This window comes from Manis pentadactyla, chromosome 4 (assembly GCF_030020395.1).
Source record: "Manis pentadactyla isolate mManPen7 chromosome 4, mManPen7.hap1, whole genome shotgun sequence".
NCBI classification, from domain to species: Eukaryota; Metazoa; Chordata; class Mammalia; order Pholidota; family Manidae; genus Manis; species Manis pentadactyla.
Window position 1 is genome coordinate 25,297,634 of NC_080022.1, and position 16,332 is coordinate 25,313,965.

The 16,332-nt window shown below is 48.2% G+C and overlaps 1 protein-coding gene across 4 annotated transcripts in view; it reads right to left on the minus strand.

Moving 5' to 3' along the window:
- CSMD2 (CUB and Sushi multiple domains 2) overlaps window positions 1-16,332 on the minus strand; it is a 598,906-nt gene that overhangs the window by 125,935 nt on the left and 456,639 nt on the right. For all 4 annotated transcript variants that reach the window (XM_057499978.1, XM_057499977.1, XM_036885219.2 and 1 more), the window contains 4 exons: window positions 15,971-16,173; window positions 11,167-11,358; window positions 6,160-6,298; window positions 2,309-2,496 (listed from right to left, as the gene is read on the minus strand). In XM_057499978.1, the coding sequence (XP_057355961.1) occupies window positions 2,309-2,496; window positions 6,160-6,298; window positions 11,167-11,358; window positions 15,971-16,173 (722 nt within the window). The remainder of the gene's footprint in view (window positions 1-2,308; window positions 2,497-6,159; window positions 6,299-11,166; window positions 11,359-15,970; window positions 16,174-16,332) is intronic.

Genomic DNA, 16,332 nt, shown 5'->3' on the forward strand with positions numbered 1-16,332 from the left:
AAGCTGAGGGAATTTCTACCCAGTAGTTTTCTGGGTCCAGGGATAATGAAATGAAGTCATCGTGCAAGGAGGCAGAAAGTGGTAACATTTGGGGTGAAATTTTGGTACCCTCACCGAGAAGACCCCAGGGGGGACAAGTCAGAGGTGGCTTAGATGGTTTCTAAGGCTCAGCTCTGGTTAAAGGACATCACCTGTGCTGGCTCCAAGTGCCATATTTGTGTGACTTTTCTGGCTGCACGCAGCCACTTGAGCATGGGTTTAACAAGGGTGCAGTTCTGTGAGGTTTATGCAAGAGAAGGACCAGGCAGCGGGAAAGTTGAGGGTATGATGAGAGTGTGATTAGAGAGATAAATAATAAGAAACATGATGATGGGGACACGGCGGTGGGGATGGCACTCATGGAGTGACGGGGGTCCTGGGCTGAGTCTAAGTCATGCCTTCTGTTAGAAACCCACAGTCTGTGGCCATGCTTGTTTTGATACCAGCATGTGCAGAAAGGTGTGGGTAGAGGAGGTTTCTCTAATGGCAGGCGTCTGAAGGAAGAAAGAATGACAAAATATCCATCTCTCAGGCTAGCCCCATGAGGAAAGAAGACTACAAGCAAGATGTTCTCTATTTTGGGCACCAAGTATCTTCTAGAACTCTATTGAGAAATAGCGGACAATCAGTAGCTACAAGGATCTGGATGACTTGATGGATGTAAAGTGCTGAGGACAGTGCCAGCAAGCTGGTAGACACGAAGGCACCTGTTCTGATGATTAATATTATTTGTGAGCTCATGTGAGGTATTCCCAGAAGTTGCCAGAAATATTTAATTAAGGGTCACTTTAAAGGTTGCTAAAGTCCCACATTATCCAAGCGGGGGACATGAGCCAGAAACTTTTTAATTTTAACTGGTCATATGACCCCATTTGTGCACACAGGCTGATGAGGCCCGGGGTGAACTTGGGTTACAGTAACAATAACAAAATTGATCATCTCTAGAGTATCTGTAGAGTATTTAGTACATGTTGGGCATTATACATATAATGTGTGTGCATAAAATATCTTTTAATTTTAACCTTCTGCAACATAATTACTATTATCACCGTTTATAGATGGAGAAATGGGTTCCAAGAGATAATAACTTGCCAAGCTCACAAATCAAGCACGGAATGGAGCTAGGATTGGGTAATGGTGTCTGCAATAACCAGGGAAGAAGAAAAGGTCAAAAGGAGGATAACAGAGAAGAGAAGGGCAGTGCCTGGAACCCCTCTTCCTCTGCCTCCTCCCACTATTTGACCATTGTGGAATGCTTGATAGGTGCCAGGCACGGCCCAGGGGCTTTGATGCATGGACTCACTGATCTTCACAACATTTCTAGGAGGCAGGGATTATTCTGCCATTTTACAGATGAAGAAATGGAGGGTTTGAGAGGTTTAATGACTTGCCCAAGGCCACGCAACTGCTGAGGAGTGCACGTGAGCTCTGAGCCAGTGACTCTGACAGCCTATGCTCCTGAGCACGCAGGGACCAAGGCCTGTTTCTGGAAGTAGATTTTTATTGGAACACAGCCTCGCCCATTCTTTCAGGTTTTGCCCTTGGCTACTTTAGTGCTAGCAGCATCCAGTAGCTGTGACAGAGACCATACGGCTCACTAGCCTAAAATAGTCTCTCATGTTCGGGTCTTTAAGAAAAACTTGGCCGACCCCTGCACTGTTCGGCTTGCCTTAATTAATTCAATAGTGCAGTGTCCATGAGAGAATGAGAGAGCTGGAAGGCTATGAAAATGTGATCAGGAAGTATCAGAAAGTGTCCAGGCAATGACATGGAGCCAGAGCATGATGGCTAAGGAACGTCCTTGGAACAGAGGTCAGGCACTGACGCTGGAGGCTGGTTGGGCTGTCCACATGGGCACGGGGTTTATCCAGGACCGTGGGAGGTTCTGGGCAGAGAGGAAGGTCGAGTCTTGTGTGCGAACCCTTGGGGACTGAGCAGGCAGAGATGAGCTGAAAGGCATGGGCTGACCTTATGAGTGTGAAGAGCCAGCAGTGAGTGTCAGAGGGAAAGGAGAGAAAAGGAGCAATGCTTTGGAGACAGAAGTGAGGCTCAAGGAGAAGGCTGGGACACATGGGTGGGGGAGGCTGAGACCCCGGGAAGGCTGGTGCTCTGTGCATGGCAGCAGTGTTAGGGGAAGAAGTGTTAGGGGCAGCAGTGTTAGGGGTGGTGGCGGTTCCCTGTGATCAGCCCAGTGCTTTCCTTGCTAGGCTTCCCTCCACCCAGGCTGGCTGGCCCTGGCCTCCCTAGTCTCTGCCACCAGGACCCTTACCTGTGTAGTCTATGACGAAGCCAGCATTGCTCACAGATGCGTCGCTGCGGAAGGCAAGGAACAGGCTATTGCTGCTGCTCTCGATGCGGCCTGGGAGCTGGGAGCCGTAGAAGCTTCCTATGAGAGGGCTGAGAGAGTCCCGTCCGTCGTAGATATGGAGGAAGTCATAGCCAGGCTCCAAGTTAAAGCTGGGGAACAAAAACATCCCACCCCCACCCCACTAAGGTCAAATAAAGGCTTGTCCCAGGCCTTAAGCCTCCCAGACAGCAAGCCCTCTATCCCACTGGCATCGCAGCCCCGAGAGTTCCTGGTGGGGAGGGAGAGGATGGAGCCCTGATAACCTCCCAGTCAGGCACAAAGATGCATAAGGCAGGCTCGGGGGCATGGGAGGCAGATTCCAGGATGAGAATCCAGAAAGTTGGACCTGAAAACACCCTCCTTTTTTCCAAAATCTAATACCCTCTTTTTTCCTAAAAATTTTTTAGTTGAAATACATTTGACATATAACATTGAGTAAATTTTAGGTGAACAACATGTTGGTTGGATACATGTATATATTGAAGTGACAATTAGCACCTTTATCACATGATCACATTATTATCATTTCTTTTTAGTGGCTGGAATAATTCATATCTGGTCTCTTAGCAAGTTTGATGATTATAATATAATGTTTTGTCTATATTCACTAGCCTGTGCACAGAAGGGACAACGAGTTGCCAACTCTACATGCTGAAAGGTCAGCCAGAGCAGAGCTAGACCCTGGCTCTTACCTGCTTCCAGCAGGCCTATACTCTTGCCATTGTGCACCTCCTTCTCCCGGAGGGACAGAGCCACCCGAGGAGCCATTCCCAGGCAGGAGGTCCTTCCCATGAAGGTCCCAGCCCCACACCTTTGTTCCTGAGCCAATTCTCAGCTTGCCTCAAGATGCACTACCACCCTGCTCCTGGCAACCCGGAGGGGAGCTCTTCCTTAGCTATCCCAACCCTAGTGGGGGAAAAAATCCATTTAAAAAAATGTCTTAGTTTAGCTAATTGAATATTGCAGCTCTTGAATGTAATTTATCCCACTGGAATGGCGAGGGTAAGGAAGATGGAAATATCAGGGACTGGCAAGAATGGGGCGCTGCTGGCGCTCTCACACCCTGCTGACAGGAGTACAAGTTGGTTCAGCTGCTTTGGAGAGCTGTTTCGCAAAAGCTACTCAGTCTGAACACATGAGTGCTCTGTGATGCAGCAATCCCACTCTTAGGCATATGTCCAACAAAGGCAATATGTACTCATCAGGTGGGCAAAGATGAAAACAACAGAATAAAAGTAAATGAGTTTGCAGAGAACAGATTTCTAATGCAAACTTGTTCCTAGCCCAGCCATGGGCTGGGATAGTCAGACTGCACTTGGCTGCACTGAGAATGAAATGGCAGTTCTACCCTTCAGTTAAGACACATGGTGGTGAGAGGGCACCATGACGTCTCTAGGACAAAGGAGGTAGAAGGGGAGAGAGATGGGATGGGGGTCTGGGGCTAGAGCCAGATGTGCCCTGGCTTCCTGCCTGGCACCCTCTCACACTGGTGTCAGCTCAGGGCACCCCACCACTGCTGGGTGGTATGGTCTTTTCACCCCCGTCATTCAGCTTCCACCCATCTAGTCTTTCAAAAGTCACAAATTTCTACTCCATCACCTCCTAACCGCCATCTATCTGTCCCTGTTTTCTTTCAATCATCACATTTTATCTGAGCATCCTCAATACGCCAGGCACTGAGTGAGGTGCCAGGTCACGGGTGCATGTCAGAGCTGACTCCTCCTCCAGGACGGTGACGGGGCTGGGGGAAGTGATGGCTGTGAAGACAAAGCAGAGCATGAAGTCTGTGCGGGCATATGGGATTGCAGCACACAGTTCCTCGGGGAAGAGGAAACGAAGCTTTCATGGAGGCCAAGCTGGAGCTGAGTCCTGGGAGATGAAAAGATCTCCAGTGGTAGGACCAGGAGGGGAAAGGAAGTCACTGTGAAGGGAGAGGCAGAGGCGAAGTCAAAGGGCAAGACAGAGTCTGGGAGACCCTCCACCACTGGTGGAGTTCAGATTCATGGGGGGGACTGATTGGGGGGATGGGCAGGGGCCAGACCCCTTGTCTTAGTTTAGCTAATTGAATATTGCAGCTCTTGAACGTAATTTATCCCACTGGAATGGCAAGGGTAAGGAAGTTCAGACTTTAATTTATAGGGAAAAGGGAGCCATTATAGCATTTCTTCCCTCTGTACTTTTTATTTTTTTTGCAGATGCCTTTATGTTTTATTTTTTAAAATATTTTGTACTGTATTACAATTGAATGATGTTATTATAATTATATAATTACATGTATTATACAATATGTTATAAATATGACACATAATATATATTACATGTTGTTATATAAGCATAATAATTAAAATTTTACTGTATTATATTAATTTCAGGTATACAACATGAAATAAAGGATCTGTTTGTTTTTAAATTGAGGTATGACTTAGACACCATGAAACGATCGGCTCTTAAGTGTACCCAGAACATTTCCACCGTTCCAAACATCTTCCCAGGTGCCTCTTCCCAGTCAATCTTCACCATCCCCAGAGGCCACCACAGAATGAATTTTTATCACCATAGACTAGTTTTGCTGATCCTAAAATTTCTTTGAGATGGAAAATGAGGTGGCTGTATTTTAGCATTTTTGCACGACAAGACCCCTCTTACAGCTAGCTAAAGAAATTGGCATGGCCAGCAATACGGAGTAAGAGGAACCAGTTAAGAGACAATGGCAGTAATTTAGATGGGAAATATTAAGGGCATCAACCAAGAGAGCAGCTGGGAGCAAAGAGAAGAAGAAATGTGAGGAGCTGTAAGGCGGTAGAGGCTCCAGGCCTTGGTCACTAAAGGCAGAAGCAGTGAAGATGGACAATGGTGGCCCTTCCCCGTGGTGGCACTCCTGCAGGCACCATGCAGAGACATCCAACAGCTGGACATGGGAGCTGAGGCTCCAAAGAGAGTCTGGGTGGGTGGCTCTGGTTTACAGGAGGGGAGTGCAGCCATCGGAGTGGATGAGCCTGTCCAGGAAGGGAGGATGAGAAGAGAAAAGGCCTGTGGGAGAGCCGGGCAAAGGAAGCAAGCATGAAAGGGAAATTGTAAAGAAGGAGAAAAACCAGAGGGCAGTACCTTCACCCCAGCCAAAAAGAAAAGGCAGGGTAAGGATGGAGGGAGCGATCGAGAAGTGCAGGAGGATGAAACACGGCAAGTTCCGTGCTGGTGTCTAATCAGAGGAGTCGTTAGTGGAATCATAGAGGCGGAAACCAGATTCAGTGGTTTGTGAGTGAACAGGAGGAAGGATACAAAAGCAGAGAGAATTCTTTTAAAGGGCTCGCCTCTAACAGGAATAAAGGAGATAGTGCAGGAGGCAGATCGGGGAGGACCCGAAGATATTCTGAGCCTGTTCTGTGCCAGGGAGCAGCTGGAAGGAGCCAGGCGAGAGCAGAGGAGGGAAGGACGACGGGGCAGGGGAGACGGGGGGCAGAAAGGCCTTACTTTCTGAATCTCAACACCTTCAGACATAAAAAGGAAACAATAACAGCGACTTCAGAAATTATCAATAGGATTAAATGAGGTAGTATGTGTGAACTCACTGGGCACAGTGCTGGGCACAGAGCATATATTCAATAAATGCTAGTTTCTCTCCTTTTTGAACTCCTTCGCCTCCCAGGGGATGGAGAGCTTTGCTCACAGCAGACCTGTGTGCACGCACCTGGAGATCTAGGGCTGGGACCTGACTCAGCTGTTCCGAGCCCTTCACCTCCCACCTGGGGGCGGGGGGAAGGGTACGTACGTACATGTTAAATACCAGGGCGATGACGTAGTCTGGCGAGACGGTCACTTTCCAGTCACACTCCTTGCCTGGTGGGTAGGGTTCTGGGTAGTTTGGCGACAGGATGACTCCTGAGGGTCCCGTCAGGTCTCCCCCACAGGGAGCTGAAGAGGCAGGAAAACAAGGGTTAGACTGTGCCCTTTGCCGGGTCACGTGTTAATGGGTAGTGGTAAGGCACAGTGGAGGACTGCATCTGACAGATCTAGGTTAAAATCTGGCTCTAGCAGCCAAGGGAGGGTGGAACGTAATGGGTGTAGTTGTATCTTGAAGTAATGGAAATATTCTGAAACAAGATAAAGGTGGTATTTGTATAACATTGTGAATGTATTAAATGCCACTGAATCATTCATTTAAAAATGGTTAATTTTATGCTTTGTGAATTTCACCCCAATAAATTATTGAAAAACAAAAATATTTACTGGAGGGCTCTGGGCGAGCAGCCAAAAAGTATTTACCTGGCTTTGCCACTTCCTGGCTGTGTGGCCTTTGGGAATTTACCTAACCTCTCTGGACCACACTAGCTCCTTCCTCTAGTGCAAAAAGAGATTATCTTCCTCAGCGGGTGACTGTAAAGAATTTGGAGATGCCTGTTAAAGCATTTGTCGTGCAGCAAATAGTAACATATGGAGCCATCATTTGCCTTTTAGACATGAAATGCATGGTCTCCTTCCACCCCTGTCTCACAACCAGTTTCCAGGAGAGCTCTGCGGGTATTTACCACCGAGTTCCAGTGCACTCAGTGTCAGGAGGGGTAGAAAACATAATCAGGTTCACCTGCCAAGCATGGCTGGCTTCCTACACTGCCAATGCTCTTGGCACCGGCTTGGGGCTGCAGATACCTTCCAATTTTCCAAAAGGCCTTGTTCAAGAGAGCATGTGTACATCAATTCTGTGGAGATATTACAAATCCCCGGTTAGCTCATGGTGGTCTCCTCCCTGGAGATGACAGGCCTCTCAAGTGGGCGCAGAGGAGGAATATGGCCGCCCAGAGCCCCCTGGGTCATTTCCCAGATCCTGAATCAGGTTTTTCCCTAAATGACTGGGTTATGGCCCTGTAGGAGGGTTTGACAAAGTGGAGGCTGGGAAGTATAAAAGATGGCCGAGACTGTAAATATGGCTTGGTCTGAAAACCACTAGGACACCACTGGAGGCTGGCAGTGCAGGAGGCAAACAGTGAACCCACAGGAGCATGGAGAGCCATTCGAGAAGAGGCCAGGAAACCGAGGCAGGACATGGAGCGGGGAACTGCGGGTGATTCCAAGACTGAACTTGAGAGCAGCTGCTTGGTCACAGAACTGAGCTTTATTGCCTCCTGCTGTAGCTTTTACTAAGGCGAGGCTTACAGGGCTGGATCAATCCCCAGTGGGGTCGCTTTAAACAATGGTAGGTCTTCAGGCCAGGCCATAAAAACCCTGAACATAAAATCTGAGTGGGCAAGAGTGGTGGGCTTTTTCCCATGGAAAATATATCTCAAGGACAAAGTTGAGTACTGGAAACACTCCAGTGGCCCCTATTAAATGTCAGACATGACATGGAGCACTTTAGATACATTATCTCATTTAAACTGAGGCTCAGAGAGGTTGAGTAACTTGCCCAGGGTCACTTGGGGACTCCAGCTCATGTCTGTCTGGCTCCAGAGCCCATCAGTTCCCCATTCTGTGCTGCCTCGGGGAGATGGTGCAGAAGGGGAGGGTTCCTCTCGCGTGCAGCAGGGGCAGGCCCAGCTGAACCGGTTTATGTGAGCGGCCAGAGCTCCTTGAATCAGTGTGTCTCCCTCACTTCCCCACTGAACCGTCTAGAGAAGGGGGTTAGATGGACAGGACAGACTGGCGGCCCATATGATCAGGATAAAACCTTGCATTTAACAAAGCAAGACCACACTGTCCAGTCCACAGAGAGTGGCCCTACCCCGGCTGGCCTAAAACACCGTCTGAGGCAGTCAGTGGAGCAGAGAAAGCCTGGGTCGTATCAGGAGTCCCAGCTCCCTGGGGGACCTCCCCAGGGTGAGGGCTACCAGACTCCAGATTCCCGTGCAGCTCAGGGGTTTCTTCCCATAAGTTTCCCACCCATGGGGTGGGTCTGAATGTTTCTGAAACTGCCCCATTATTTTCCATCAACCTCTGAGGTACTCGCAGTTTGTCTGGGTGCTAGGCCTCTGCCCTGGCAAGTCCCCTCCCAGATGGTTCCCTGGCACCTGCTTCCTGCTTGAGACCTGAGTATGGGCTTCACCACCCTCTGACAGCTGGGCCTCAAGGCCCTGGCTGGACTCCTGGGCTGCTTCACCAAGAGGGTGCTCCTGCTGCCTGGGGCTGGTTGAGGGGTACAAAGGGGAAGGAAGTCCCTTTTCCCTGACTAGGCCCAGGCACCAGCCAGCAGGACAGCCGAACTGCAGGAGACCAAAAGATACCTTGGCAACATCCCATGTTTCACAAGTACTCAGCTGGGACTAGAAAGCCGAGCTGGAACCAGAACCAGGTCTCATTTCCAATCCAGGGCTCTCGTCTCACACCCACGCTCATGCCCCGTCCACTCCCTGCTATGAGGTAGCGACAGAAGGCAGGCCCTGCCTTGTAGGCCCAGGCTTGAGCTTACAAATGACAGGGGCCCAGATGGGAGTGCAAACAGACTGCCGATCATCCCAGATGGCCAAGAAGTGTACTGAGGGATGAGAGTTGTAAAAACGGCCATGGATTTTGAAGTCACATAGCCCTGGGTTCAAATTCTGACTATGCCACTTACTAGCTGTGAGTTTAAGCAAGCTATTATCTCTCTGAGCCTCCATTTCTCATCTGTAAAATAAAAAATAATTATGATGACATAATGGTTTCTAACATACACCATGTTTACAGTATATGAGGTAGGGGCTGTTATTTTCCCTATTTAACAGCAAAGGAAAGTGAGGCACAGGGAGACTAAGTAGTTTGTCTAAGGCCACACAGCTCGTGGTGAACCAGACTCCAACCCAGGTAAGCTGGAATCCAGAACCTGAGCTCTAAACTCAGCACATGGTGATTCTATTTGCAATAAAAATGTAGCTAAAACATCCAGCCCTGTGCCTATCATGGGAATAACATTGAATAAAAACTTCTCCTTTGTTTGCTTCCTCCCTATAATGAAGGGATATCAAGGCCAGCCAGACCAGCCATGGCAGACTGCCAAGGGAGCTGGAAATTAGGGGATTGTTACTGGGATTTCTAGACTGTTTGAGAGAAGAAGCAAAGACATTCATTTTGTTGCCTGAGGAACATATCCCCAAGCCGAACGTAGAATGGGTAAGGAAAGCTGAATTAACCTCTTTGCCCTGCTTGTGGCCACAGACGGAACAGCTCAACGCAGGGCGGCCGCCCTCCCACCTGCAGCCGTGTTGTCCCGGGACCTGCCTGCCTGTGAGGTGAGTCTAGGGAAGCACTGCCGCATGGATGCTGAATTTGGAAGGGGCCTCAGACGTCATCTGATTCCCTCCCGGGCCTCAGAACTCCCTGGGCTGGATGGAATTCTGGTTCGGGAAAGGGAAGTGAGTCCAAATACTTGAAAGAAGGTAGACAGTGAAGGGGAGGAAGGGAAAGGAGGACGGAAATGAGGATTTCTTGAGATTTGGGTTAAGTTGTGTCCTCACCTCATAAAGCCGTGATGGATGTATATTTACTCTTACTTTACAGCATAGGAAACTGGGCCTCAGAGAGATGAAGCGATTTCTCAAGGCCATTGAACTAGGAAATGGCAGAGCCCGGAACTAAACCTGCATGTGTTTACTTCAATATCCCAGACTCCTTCTATGTACTGCACCATATAGTTGAGAGCTGAGCTGGTTCTGGAACCCACATCTCAACTTCCTGTCTGCTGTACACTCACCAAGCTTCTTCACACATACCCAGGTGACAGAATTTAGTGTCTCACTTTCAATGCCAGGCCTCAGGTGCCTGGACAGAGCCTCCTATTGGGCCTGCGAGGAAAGAGACACAGGGCATCACCAGCACAGAGGTTGCTGGGCTATGTCTCACGCAGACCCCTGCACCCATCTCTAGCATGGGAGTCAGGAGGCAGGAAAAAGGAAGGCTTTTCATTCAGATCAAAGTGGATGTGAATGTTGGCTCTGCCATATCCCTAGCTCTGTGATTTGGGCCAAGATATCCAAATCCGGTTAAGTTTCAGTTTACTCAACTGTAATGAGGGAATGGTGCCCATTTCAGGGAGCTGTAGGGAGAGTTAAATGAGATTGTATAAGAAAATGCCCAGTGTGGGGCTGGCATGCAGTAAGGACTCAACAACGACTGCATTTCTTCTAATATCCATCGCGGACGTGGGAGATAAATGTATTCGGGATTGTGCCTGAGAAGAAGAGCCACGCAGAAGTGAGCACCTGGCACGTTTGTTTCTGCTTCTCTTTCTTTCCAATCCTCTCTCCCTTCAAGTTCCTTCCTCCCAGTTTCAAGTAGCTAGGGAGCAGGATCATTCACCATCCAGCCCTTATAAACTACATGACCGCAGGCAAGTCTCAGAGCTTCCATGTCTTCATCTGTCAAATGGGGAGATTTTTAATACTAAGGACAGACGTAGAGAACCAACACCCAGGTGACCTCCTCCTTGAGAGGAGGAGGAGCAAATTCCCCTTCTGCTCACAGAAGGCTCATTGCAGAACTAGCTGACCTTTAACACACAAGGTGACGCATCACCCTCATACTGGGCGGGGAGAAAAGGGACAGATGCGCCTCACTTGGAAATCTTTGGGATCATTTTGGAGGGTGTAGAATCTATAGTATGTTGAGTGTGAGCCTGAGTGTGTGAATGTGAGTGAGTGTGTGTGTGTGTGCATATGTATATAGAGCAGGGTAAACTTTGGGTTTTCTGCAGCTTTCAGCTGCTTCAATTCTCCTGGCCAGGCTCTAGATGCACCTGCCGCTTATGTCGGGGCATCTGGAGCACACAAGTGGCAGGACGAGAGGGCAGGGTTCACTCTGCCGCTGCTTTGTACCAATGCATGTGGGTGGGCTGGGCTGCCAGAAGAATCTGTTCTCGATCTTCACACAGCTGATCTCTGCGCTTCCCTGCAGCGCATAGCCGGGGTCACACTGGAACACTGTGGAGTCTCCAGCTTCCCGACTGTCGCCACTCCGGCTCCCATTCTGTGGAACCCCAGGGTCGTTGCAGGATGTTGCTGTGGACACTGGGACAAGAAAACAGAAGAGAAAGTGGGGTTGCCTAGGTGTCTGCTGGACAAGGAGGCTCCCAGCCCATCGCCCTAAGTAACATCACCACGTTATCACAGTGCCACTATCTCTGTCACCTCACCCCAGGACCATCATCTGCAGCGTCAGAGCCACCATTCCCATTCTCACCCCCATTACTGTCACTACCTCCACCACCGCTTGTGAGCACCACCTGTCCTACCACCTTTGTCATCCACCTGCCATGAGATGATATGTGTGACTGACTGCTATGACGGCAGCACTGTACTCAGTTTGATTTAACAACACAAGCCTTGTTATGTAGATAAGCTTTGCAATTTAATGTTTATAGCTGGTGGCAAAGCAGAATTCAAAATAAACATAGGTAGCTGATGTGTATTAAAAATTGGAAAAAACTCAGAAATTTGGGAGATGTTCATAGTCTAATACTTAACTTACTGCAATACAGAGCAGATGTCTTAAAAGGGAACATGAAATTAATGATGGAAGGAAGGAATAAGTGAATGGAAGAATGAATGAGTGAAGGAATGAACAAATGCAGCATGAGAACATGCACTAAAGGAAGTGGTGTTAGAGGAAGTGCAGGGAAAGGATTTGGAGGCAGCTGGGTTGTTACAGGTATCAAAAATGTTCGTTTGCTGGGAGGGTCAGTTTTTCTCAAAAATTTTGGAAGAAACAACTTTTATATAAAACCAAATGAATTTGTTATGGAGTAGAGTGCAAAATTCCATTACATTTTAAGCAGAAACATGAAGCCACAAAGAGATTTTATGTTTCCAACATCCTCTAGACCTCTTGGAGATACGCATTCACTCTCTTCTGCTATTAAGAGGATTTCAGTAGAAAAGTTTAAGCAGCCCAGCCTTGAGCAACTGTACACACTAATATCACTAATTCTAAGTTGTAGAATTGTGTGGATGAGTCTAAAGTTATTGTATCTAATACGTTAAACCCAGTAACACCTAAGACAGTATATGACAAACTAGGGTCCACAGCCAAATCTGTCTCTGTGCCTTTCTTGTAAATAAAGTTTTATTGGAATACAGTCATGCTCATTTGTTTGCATATGTTATCCTATACTCCAGCCACATTTGTAAAATCTTCTAACACAGCAAGCTCAGTTCCCTTCTCCTTCCCCCCAGGGCCTTTGCACCTGCTGGTCCTTCTGCCTGGAATGATCTTGCTGCAGATCCTCCTACACCAGCTCCATCCTGTTAGTCAGCTCTCAGCACCAATACCACCTTCTCAGACAGGTCTCTTTGATTACTTTTCCTGGGTTCATTTCTTGACCCTCTTCCATCAATTTTTGTCACATTATTAATCTGCTTTGTTCTTTTCATAACACAATCTGTAAGAATCTTGTTAATTCATTTTTTGCCTCTTTATTGTGCATCTCTATGGGAACACAGACCTTGGCTGTTTTGCTTCCAACTGTATCCCCAGGGCCTAGAACAGTACCCAGCACACAGCAGTGCTCAGTAAATATTTGTTGAATGAATAAATACATGAGCAAATCATCACCATCTGACACTTACTGGATTTATTTATAAAGTCAAATAAGAATCAATCTTCTTCCTTCCCAATTAAAAACAGACTTAGCTTTCATCTCTAGCTTTACAGTGCACTGTACACATGTAAATGATTCCCTGGAAGAAAAACAGCTCACTGTTCTGACTATACTCAGAAAGGTTATTTATATGGGAGGCAATAGAGTGCAATGATTAAGGGCCTAGGATTGGGAGTCAGACATGGGGGTTTTGATCCAGGCTCGGTTACTTACTACCTGGATGGCTTCGTATGAGCTACTGCTCTGGGCCTCAGAGCGCATATCAGCAACATGGCTTAATAGTGGTGCCTCCTGTGGAAACTGCAAGAGTGTAGCATGGAGCTGGCTCAAAGGATGGCAGCGGTTGTGCTTCCCTCTCACCTTTTTTGGTTCCTACTTCCTCTCTTTAATGCTCCTGAATTTGAGCCGCAAAGCCCTAGGGGAACGGCTGGATCCACGTACAGACAGGATGTTAGATGTTACACAGTCATGTTTACTTAATAAAGCCAAGCCTGCACTAATCGTCCCTGGCATTTCTGTACAATCCCCTGTCAAACACACACTATAAAGTGTACATAGGGTGAGCCATTCTCTCTTCCCTAGAGTAGTGCTGGTATTTGCTAACCGATGACAGCAACAGGGAAGGTGACCTTTCTCGAACCTCGGTTATACTCAGAGCATCGGTCCAGGCTGTCACAGCTTTCCAGGACCCCAAGCTGGGTAGCTTTGACCAGTCCTCTGTCCGTGGGTCTAACAATTTTCAGGGTGGTTTGACCAAGGAAACCCTTGTGTTAGAGAAAACTACCCATTCATTTGCTAATGTCTTTGTGTGACTCTGTTCACTAAGCAGAGTGAGCATCTGCTGCATGCATACATTGTAGAGGGGTCTTGTTGGAACAATGTGGCCCTGACCTCAAAGAGCTTTCTGTGGGATGGAAGTAGGTGGCTAGCTCCAAGACAAGGCCGAGTGTCTGGAACTGACAATGTGCTGAAGAAATAGAAGCAAAGTGCTGGGGTGCTGTAAGCTACAGTAATTTATCCTGAATGGAGAGATTAGGAAGACGTGGCATCTGAGATGAACCTTGAAGGATGAATTGCACTCCTATGAGCTGGGCAATGCATGAGAAAGCAGCTGAAGCTGCTGGGCAAAGGCACGGCTCACGAGAGCGCCCAGGGACTCTGTCCTACGTGGCCACACTGAGGACGTGGTGGAGGTCACATAATGCAAATACGTGGGGGAATCTGTCAGTACAATTATGGGCCTTTTTTTAAAGCCCTACCCATCTGTTTGGGCACAGTCAGAGAAAATACATGTCTAATTTAATTATTCACAACACTCCTTTCCCCAGAGAGTGGACTGAGCTGTCTCTAGCATTCTACTCTCCTTACTGCTAGGAGATCTTTCACTGCTTATCCTAGCAAGCAATCTCCAAAGTTTATTCTGCGAAATGCTAGCCTCTGGAGAAGGCCTAAAAAAGTCACCCACAGTCACATATGTTTGGGAATTGTGCCCTACTAGATACCTTCTGAATTTATCCACATTAGCATACCAAAAGTTCTCAGAGGCCCCAAGCTACAGATTACCTCTTTCAGTCTGCCTCAACCTAAGCCCTGTCCCAACATTAGTTGGTCACGCAAACTTCTTTTTTCCTGCAAAACCAATTAATAGTCCATGGACCTCTAGATGTTGGGAAATACTTATCTACAATGACTCCCTTGTTGCCCCATGGTGGGACCCTAATCAGAGTTCAATGTTACTCAGTGGCCCCCCAGGGACTCTCCACGGGTGAATGGGTGCCAGGATTTCATGCAAGAAGACCCCCAGCAAACCCTGCAAGGAGCTATTCCTCACTAGGCTGGACGTCTGCATGAGTGTTAATTGGGGAAATTAAGGAGTATAAAGCAACAGGGTTCTGGAACCTATCCTTGGCCCCACACACTGCTAAACACTCATCTGCATGGAGATGAGGGATGCATGAAAGAGCTAGAAGTAGGGTTTGTAACCCCAGTACAGCCTAAATGATGCCGGAGACACACCATCACCCTTAGCTGAAACACCGACAGGCCGGGAGTGGCAAAGCCACAGTACAGGTGTCACGTAGGCTTGCTCCGGTGTCGCCATGGAAACCCCCCCATCTCTGACACAGTGGAGTAAGGAGATGGTAATGAGGACAGCTGCTGTTTAATCAGCACCGGCAAAGCTGAGGCAGAGTCACTTGTGCAGGGAGATGAGTGACGGAAGAGGTGTCACAGGGAGAGGCAGGACCACTATATAAATCAGCGAATGCTGGGACTGCATGTTTGAGCACTGCCTGTTTGGTGGCTCTTTGTCGTACTCCTCCCCAACTGGCTATGCAGCACATAATTAATTGAATTTAGGTTACTCATGTTTGGCTTCCAGTCTTTCCCAAGACCCACACTAAACTAAACACCAGAGTGTGTGACACATCAGATCTACTCTTCCATAACGGTGCCCAAACCGTCCACTTGTGCCGTCCCTGTATCCTGCTGTGCTCCACGCGTTTCAGCCACAAAGGACAACCCTCCACTTCTGGAACCTGTTATCCTGCCTCTGCACTTTTCACATGCTCATAACACCCAGGGTATCCTTTTCCTCTTTTTCATTTAACAGGGTCCACAAATGCTCCCAAGTCCAATTCCATGGCCACTCCACCTCCACATCTTAATTACTTCCTCCTCAAAACTCTCCTTTCTTCTGTAACTTCCATTCATGCCTGGCCATTACCTTTTCTGGAACATCTTCCCTGATGCTCCAAGTTGACCACTATAGTTTATACTTCTCCCTCCAGATAATTATCAACTTGTTAAGTGTCTATTAACCTGCCTGTCTTCCCCCGCAGAGGGAGTTCAGCACAGATATTTGAACACGTGCTAACTGTGTACCAGGCACATAGTGGATACTCAGTAAATATTTTTACATGAGTGGAGAGATAGAGAAAGCAGGGACTTGAGGGAGACGGAGGAGCAGTTGGTGCCATGAGGCACGGCAAACGGCAAGGAGGCCTCAGAAGGCGAGCACAGACCTGAGAACTGAATGGCAAACCCCTGTTTGCTGGTGAAGAAGTCGGTGCTGAACTGCAGGACGACCGAACTGAAGGTGCTGTGCAGGTCCTTGGGCAGGGTTGGGCCGCTGAGCTCCTTCAGCAGAACCCCACTCTCCACGGGCCCGTCCCAGATGCGCAGCACATCATGTACCTCCTCCGTGTCAAACACCAGGAAGTGGAGCCTGGGCGGAGAAAAGAGGCAGGCAGTCACACTGGGCTCAGCCCCTTCTTTCCCGGGGCTGCCGGTCAGGGAAGCTCATTAACCCAAGAAAGCCTTGCAGGAAGGAGAAAAAGAAGTGTGGAATCTCCTAGACTTTGATCCAGCCTGTCCCCTCCCATTG